This window comes from Geospiza fortis, unplaced genomic scaffold (genome assembly GCF_000277835.1).
Source record: "Geospiza fortis unplaced genomic scaffold, GeoFor_1.0 scaffold10, whole genome shotgun sequence".
Classification (NCBI taxonomy): domain Eukaryota; kingdom Metazoa; phylum Chordata; class Aves; order Passeriformes; family Thraupidae; genus Geospiza; species Geospiza fortis.
The window spans coordinates 4,967,480-4,976,187 of NW_005054326.1; the positions used below are offsets into that span (position 1 = coordinate 4,967,480).

Here is an 8,708-nt window from a genome sequence, read left to right on the forward strand (position 1 = left end):
CAGGAAAAAAAAGAAAGTAAATATAGCTTTGAGTTGTTTTATTTGAGAAGCTCCCCACTGTTGGTGCAGCACCTGAAACTTAGCAAGGGATTATTAGTTATATTAGTTGTAATATTATATTAGTTGTAATATTAGGGCTGAGTGTTCTGCTGCTGCTACTCTGGAAATACAACTAATTCACAAGCCTTGGAAAACCACATTTCACATATATTCATCAAAGACAGGCATGATGTTGACAACAAAACTCTGCTGCTTTCTCCCACCCTGCGGTGATAGGTGACAGATGTGTCCTTAGGAACCTCATCATGACAAGACTGAGAAAAGCCACCTGCCAAAGCCCAGGTTACAAAAGATTGCGTGTGGGTGTGCATGTGTGGTTCTGATCCAGATCTTTTGGTGCTTGGGTGGTCACTACAGATCCCAAATCAGGCCAGACCCAGGTGGGTGCCCTGCTGTCTCAGTCTGGGGACTATTCCCTCACCATCTGCAAGCACAGGGGAGAGGCAATGTGCAGGAGCTTCCTGTGCTGCTTCCCACACTCTGCTAAAAAGTTGAACAAAGATTTCAGCTTCAGGGCTGTCAGTCTGGTATCATTACAGAAACACATTCTTTCCTTGCTGTCACCCATCTCCCTTTCTCATATACAAATAAATAACAGAGGCTCCAAACTTGGAACAAAACACTGGCATTAAAAAAATGAACAAACAAACAAAAAAAAACCCCAAAACAAACAAACAAAAAACTTTGACAAGCTATCCTTCTCATTCTTACATGAATTTGGTGATAATGGAAACATGAGTTTCTGGGGGAGAAAGTTCCCTGGATAGTAAGTTCATTTAAAAAAAAATGAAACTAACTTTTTTCATAACAAACTTGGCTGCTACTGATTTTTCACTTAACTCAGCATAATCCTTGTCATAGGCAATTAGCATCTTTCAGCAGCCCTGGGCTGTTCTATCCATTCCATATCCATCAGAGTAAAAGCCAGATCAATAAATAGCCCTGACAACACCAAACAAAACTTCAGAAGAACTTTGTTCTATTCTTGTTCTGTCTCCCATCTGACAAACGTGGATTACTTCCCAGTGATAGAGAAACTCAAAGACCCCTGTCACTTTAACCAGCAAGACAGTTTCCACTGGTACCCCAAGTATAACACAGTGGAACCCCACCATCTCATCCAGGAGCAGAGATCTGATATTAACTCTCTGAACAATCCTGCAGATGCCCATGAAAAAAAATTTGACTTCCAGTCTTGGTGAACATATAGAAGAGAATATGATTTTAAGCTTTTTTCGTTCTAAGGTGCTTGCAGTCATGGGTTAAATTTTTCAAAAGCTCTCACAGCAAGCTCAGCTTTGGCTTCTTTCCAGTCATCTGAATTTCTCCCTGAGCTTCATGAGAAGCATTGCAACTGGCTGGTTGCTTTGAAAAAACTGTATTTCTTAATATTTGTATTTATGCTTGTGATAACTTGGAGCTTTAACAATCAAACAGTTTTCTAATTTCTTTTTACCTTGTTTTCAGCTCATCAATATAGTAGAATAAGTCATGTGTGACTTGGGACAAAACTTACAAAAGTTAATGGATGTTACCATTCATTTAGCTCTATAAGGCAGTGCTAAGTGTAAATGGGCCAAAGTTAAACACACATGTAAAATACAGCTTTCAGACTGTGCAACCCTTCCACAGATCAGGGCTATAATGACCACAGAGCCCTGATGGGGATGGGTTTTGGTGCATACCCCCAAAGCCTGAAGCACATGGAAGAGCAGCCTCTGGCTTTCTCTGGCCAGACCTGCTCCAAAATGGCTCCATCCTCTAAACTTGGGGGATGTGAGGAATGGTGAGGAAGCAACCTTGGCCAATTCACTGTAAAAATGTGCTTTAGAAATACCAGAATTATCCAGCTTTCCTTACACAGGCTGCATGATATCTTTCAAACGCACAAAGCAGTATGGATGTTGGCACAGAGACTGAGAGACCATTGGTCTTCCAAGAGCAGATTTCCATTTTATAGAGCCAGGGAGCAACCCTGTGTAATCAGAAGGGGGAAAAAAAAGATACCTGAAAGCAGGTGGGTACATGCGCAACGTCTCTGCAATCACCATGTCCAGATAAGGGAGTTCTTGTACATTTTGGTAATCAGGGACCATCTGAAAGGGCAGGACAAAAGGAACAATTACGTTTTCTCACATGTAAGTGCCAAACTCATCCCAGATTAGCTTTTAAATCATCTATTTTTTCCTGGGCATCTTTCCTGTAAAAGAACTCGATGTCTCATCTAAAACAGTAAATGATAAAATTATACAAAAATGTGGGCAGTAATTAAATGTGTGTGTAACATTCCTTTCATCATCAAAACGCTTTGGTGCACAGCCCAGCTGAAGGTATAATAATAAATCAACTTGCTAGGAAGTATTAAAAGCAGGTCATTACAGAGAGCATCAATAGCTGTAACAGAGCTATTGTTTCACACAGGTACCAAAATGTGCACAGGACCCTTGTTTCTTCCCAAGGGCAGGAGGTTCACACTTTGTTAACAAAACAGCAAGTCCTTCAGTTACTCTTGTTAATGTTGGAACAACCCCTCTGCAGTCCCCAGCTATAGAAATAAAGCAGAGTGCTGGTGCTGTGATGCCTGTGAAGGGGTGGAGATGGCTCTGGAAGACACTGGAACCCCCAAGAGGAACAGTTCACAGTGGTAAATTGCTCTGCCAACAAGTGAGGTGCCGAGGTAGAGCTCCAATCCCACCTGGCAGGACTGCAGTAGTGCCTGAGCAGAGAAGCCTGTTTCCTCCAGCCCCTGCTTAACTTTTCACAATGGTCAATGCCTGAGCCCACGCCTTCACAATCCTCCAAAGCCATTCAGCCCTTGACAAGGAATGGTGGGCACTAAAACTCCAACAGGGCTGTAAGCTCAGAAGACTTTGCCCTCTGACTGGCAACAAACAGACAGTGAGAGACAAACAGTAGCACTGACACGACTCAGCACACGGACAAACAGGGAATTTCTTCCAGTTACCTTCCTTGGAAAAAGGATATCTTCCCTGTTTTATTCAGTGCTCTCAGCAGAGGGCAGCCAAAGTATATCGAATAACCTCATCAGGAAAGTAGAGAGAGTTTTGTTTTAAATTAGAGCATCTCCTAAGGACTGACACAGAGTAAATTGGAGAAAAGCACAGACGTCAGACTAGACTAAACCTTTTATGAAGATTTGGGGCCCCTGCCGTTCACAAAGGGGACTGGATTCCATCCTTCCTTTATTTACTACAGCACTTTTCATGTATAATGCATATTTTATTGAATTTTCATGCAAAAACATATGGTACATACTGAAAATACTAAGCAGAGAACAACTCCAGATGGTAGGCAGAAAAGGCATACAATAGAACAAGGATACCTTGCTGGATTAGGGTATCCCACTTATTCAGCACTAAGCCACCATGCACCATTTCACATTAACTGATCTTTTCTAGGAAGGAAATAGATACATTCTATTATCCCCATTTTCTGGCTCAGGAAAGAGAAGCAGAAGCAGAGAAAGTAATTTGCACAGGCTGAGTAGAACCAGCCTGTGTGCTTCTCTCCCAGGGGAAAAGATGCAACTCAGCTTGTCAATAGATGAAGTATTTTGTCAGTATATGACAAATATTATCAATACAGGAAATATGGACTGCACTGACAGCCTTTCAGTGGGGCTTTTATCTTGTGGTGGTGCCTGCTACCTCCAACCTTTGGCTTAGGTCAGTGGTTATCAGACAAAGGACTAGGAGCCCAAAAACCATGTGAGAGCCATGGCTGACATCTATGTGAGGAGCAGTGCTCCAATAATTCCAATAGCTAAACCCAAAGCTGGGAGAAATATTTTTATCACCCTTGTTTTGCAGAAAGGGATCCAAGGGCTGCCTAATTCTGTGGGGGAAATCAGAAGCAGAGGCTGGAAATGCAGCCTCAAATTTCAGGTCTTCATGGCACAATTCCCTTTCTCCATGCCCACAGAGGTGCTCCAGTCTTCAATGCAAATGCGGTGGTGTGAATGCTTTTATTTTTTCTGCCAGTTTTACAATTATCATTCAGAACTTTCCCCTCACCTTTTTATACTGCTCTCCTGCATCTCTTTGAATCCTGAGTCAGCATCTGAGTCCTGCTCCTGCAATCCCTCCTGATTTCATGGACAGGCTGGCTGAGAGAAGAGTCCCGGCTCAGAGAAAATGAGTGGTGGAGCCAAGAGCACACTGAGATGTGTTTGATTCTCTGAACCATGCTCTTTCCACTGGGCCTTCCTGTCTCTCTCATAATCCCCCTACTTACTTCTGGAGTCAATAATTAAGATAATTATATGGTAACCTGATATAATAAGTAGCCACTAAATCAAACCATACATCAACGAATAATATAACGCTAAATTATTGGAGCTTTGATTTGCTCTTTCAAATAGCTTCTATACCTTCAGGGGATTAGCAGTTCAGAAAACAAAACAAAAGGTGTAAAACCAGCTGATTTTCCTTAGAAGAAAATTCCTTTTGCTTACATAAAGAAGGAGGGGTCAGTCAAATGACAGCAGAGTGAACTCTGCTATCATGAGAATGACAGACACATCAGTCATTTCCTACACCAGATGCAATTTAATTATTGGCACTTCCATGCTTTTAGCATCAAAGTAGCTGGACCTAATTTAGTGGTTGTTTGCAAGGTCTGACCTGCAGCTGCGTAAAGTACACACAAGCCAAGCATCTCTATTTAGGAAGGACAGTTTGTTACTTTTTTTTCCCCTTTCAAAGAAAATATTTTCCATTTGTTTTTCCACTCCCTCTCTTAAAAATATGCCTTTAGCCAAGCACATTTCAAAGGAACATAAATATGCTTTTCTCCCTAAATGTCCCTATTTATATCTATCAACTGCTGGCAGGTTTTCTGGGGTGAAGGTGGTGTTGTGCAAACATGCCACTTTAACCCCCTGAAAAAAAAAATTGTCTAAATTGCCTTGTACTCAAGATGAGGCAGCTTTTTTCACTAAGAAAGATTTTTCTCTTTAACAAGAAGAGATGGGGGGTGTGAGGGAGGATTGCATTTAATAAAACATCCTGTACTTTAATTTTGTAGCCACTGCTTTGCACAGCAATTTTCTTCATGCTTTGCACAGCCTTGTAGTGTCTTTTCCTGTTGATGTGGAAGTGAAATGGCCATGTAACATCTTGTGGCATTTCTCTGCATGCATGTTTCCCCAGTTTGATTTCTGGAGGTGAGGTGGTACACCCTTACCAACCCCAGACTACTCAATCACTTCTGGCATCTAGTTTGGCCACAGACTCTCCTTTATGACTGACAGAAAATCACAAGCCTCCATTACGTAGAAAAAGATGGGAAATTAATTCTTCCTCCCACAGAGTACCCTGAGGTGAAATACCAGCAGTGATTATAAAATTGCCTATGTGCTACAAGGATGACGCTTGTTTTAATCCCCATATAAACTCTAGGAGAGATAACTACCTTCAGATCCACCTCTCCTTTTCAGTATTGGTTTTAGCATTTTCTAGGCAGGCAAACCTATTTTTTACCACCGCCCTCAGTTAACTTTTAATTCCTCAATGAACAGCAAGGGAATCCAAGTGCTGACAGGCGCGGTCTGGCCAATCTCTGCTGCAGTTTGAGATGTTATTGCTCCCAGTTGCTGGCTCTTCTTTGCTGGCTGTGGTTGGTGTCACCACAGCCAAGTCAGCAGAAGGGAACATATGCCTGCACCTCAGTTGCTTTCATACAAGGTCCAGCATGAACCCATCTTCAGTGACAGCTCAAGACGAGACACTAACTTTTCCCCAAAGCAGCTGATGATCATCCTCCTCCACTGCCTCTGTTTTGGGAATGGTAATTCAAAGTACACATCAGTGAATAAGAGATTCCCACTTATCCTATTGGCCATACTCTAGTAATGCTCAGCATCCAGAAATGAAAAAAAAAAAATCAGAGAAAATTTTGTGGAGCTGACAGTGTGATGCGCACCTGAAATCAATTTAGAAGCAGAAAAGCCTGCCGAGACCACATTCCTCACAAGGAGCACTGCTGAGTCATGGCCTGATACTGAACCAGCTGAGGTTTCTGAGAAATTGCAGTCCAAATCCAATGTCCCATGGGCAGGTGTGGCTGTGACAAAGTCCAGGTCAGAGAGATGACATGCAGATCTGCTTAAGCACAGATGCAGATCCATGAGTTCCCTGTGTATGAAGAGCTACACATGGGCTCCCCCCAAAATGCAGACTTTGGATAGCAATAAGATAGGAGTAAAAAAAAAAAGACAGCATCATCCCCAGGTACTCACACCCACCTCCCTTTCAAATCGCCAAAAGGGCTACTCAGACCACAGCCATTCACAAACAGCTCAATAATGTTTCTTGAGCCAAGGCATACAAAGCTGCTGATAGATCAAAGAATCTGCCCGTGGTTTTGACCCCTCTTTGGTCACCTCCAGGAGCTGCTCATACTCTAACAGAACTAGAGCCTGTGTGCTGCACTTGGCCTCAGAGAAGGGGAAGAAATGCAAGAATGTGAAGTACAAGAAAGTCAAATTAGCGTTGCCCCATGACACCCCTGGCAACAACCCTGTCAGGAAAGGAAAGGTTAGAGAATGGACTGCACTCAAAATGCAGATCAATGATAGAAAGGAGTGGGATGGTTTAACAGATATCTGTCTTTATAACTTGCTTAAAGAAAGCTTGTCTAGTGTTTGACCACTTCCACGACAACATGCTGGAAGCCCTGTAAAGCACCAAACTAAAGCCTCCCTACAATCTCAGGCAGCAGGACAGGGACAAAGTTGTTGAAGTAAAATTTCTTAGCTTCATCCCCAGAACTTGGACCAAACACTTAAAAAGCGCCTAAAGCATTCCTCATGCAATACTTACTGCAAATTCCCCCTCCCTGTTGTCTGCACCTGCCAGGTGAGATGTGTCCCTGAGCAAGGCACCAGGCAGAACCAGCCCATGCTGCTCAGGAAACAGGACCCTGAAGCTCCAGAGTCCCACTCACTCTGAGAGACAGATCGTGGCCTTAAGATAGAGAAAAGCCTGCCTAAAATCACCAAGTGTCTGTTGGCCACTTCCAGTGACTGAGGCCTACGGAACCTTCTAGCAAAATATTAACTTATTGACTACAGAATTGAGGACAAGGTTCAGGAATAAAAAATAGGACAACAAACCTGATTTCCAGGCTTTCCAGACAAAGAGACTTTCTGAGCTGCCTGGCACCTCTTAAATCCTTAGAGCACACCTTGGTAGCACTAGAGACTCTGCCATCAGCATTGTGCCTTCTCATATTTGCAGGCTGAGTTCAGAGCTGGTGGGAAAGGCTGGCACACCAGTTTTGCACTGGTAACCACATTACATGCAGACCTTGCAGCCAAATTCTCTCCATCACTTTGGTGCAATCCACGCAGCACCCTGGGGCTGTATCAGTTTAAGGGAGAGGAAAACGTGGTTCTAAGGAGGCACCAAATAGTGCTGGGGAAAGAGCCAGAAGGTATAAGGTTACACCAATGTCAATTCACTTTAATGTTACTTTGCTTTTTCAATCAAAGAGTTCAGCTCCTGGCAGAAGACAGGCCTACATTACCTCCAGTAGCTTCCACAGTGCTAAAAGAAGGTCTTTGTAGCATCACTGCTCACAAGGAGACTTCTGTGAGATAAAAATACTTCCTGAAACTGAACAGTGTCCCAAAGCCAAACAGATAAACATAAAAGCTGAAACCAAAACAGTCAGAAATTCTCTTCCACCTACATTACTACTGACACATGGTGATCAGCAAGAACAGAACGCGTGCCATCAGGTAGAAGATCCAGAAAAAGGAAAGTCAGGAAAAAAGAAGAAAATCTCTAAGGAAATACTTTATGAGGCAAACTATGAATGAAAAGAAAAGCGAAAACAATCTGTTTCTATTTAGATTTTGTAAATTTGTTAACTTCATCTAGCCCCAGATTGCCAAGAGAAATGTGTGCCCTTGAATGAAAATCGATTAAATAAGTGAGACTGGGTGCCTGGAGTGCTCTGCTGTCACAAAGGAAGGTGCAGTTCCCCAGTGCGATGATACTGCCAGGCCAGGCAGTGTTTTGTACTCTCACTATGCTAATTTTTATTATTTTATTTAGGCTATGTAGGGGAGAGTACCACCCCTCTAGAAGTGGCTCCCTACCTGTATGCAATGCATGCCTTGCTCCAGCTATTTTTGATGTGGTATAATCCCTGCCCATGCATTGCAGCAGGCTAAGATCATTAGAGTCACAGAGACTCTCTTTCTTGCCTCCTTAAAAAACTCTCAGCCCCCAGGAAATCTGCCCCAGGTTCTCTCCACAGCCCACCGAGGCTCAAAAGTCTCTCTTTCTACACTTGTCTAACACAATCAAAATTTCTACTTGGGTGGCAGAAATGCTGAATGGTGAAGGATCCCAGTGGGAGGGAAGCAAGGAGGAAATTAAACAGGAGAAAGGACTGCCAGAGGCCCAAAAGGCTGAGAAAGAGAATTATAAAACTGGGGTAGGTCTGTCCGAAGGGCATGTCACCAGTCCAAAGCACATTAACCACTGAAGTTCGTGCAAGACTTAATCCTTCCTGCTACAGAAGTGTCCCATGATGGTTGCTGCAGATCTACAGGAATAAAGAGGAGGGATTTCTTTTTCCCCCCTCTCAGTAGACATTCATGGTATCACATAAGAGCC

At 43.0% G+C, this 8,708-nt stretch overlaps 1 protein-coding gene across 1 annotated transcript in view; it reads right to left on the reverse strand.

The window, feature by feature from the left end:
* The window catches only part of TBXAS1 (thromboxane A synthase 1), a 226,396-nt gene that overhangs the window by 4,458 nt on the left and 213,230 nt on the right, over window positions 1-8,708 (reverse strand). The window contains exon 10 of the mRNA XM_005421056.3: window positions 2,068-2,156. Within this exon, the coding sequence (XP_005421113.1) occupies window positions 2,068-2,156 (89 nt within the window). The remainder of the gene's footprint in view (window positions 1-2,067; window positions 2,157-8,708) is intronic.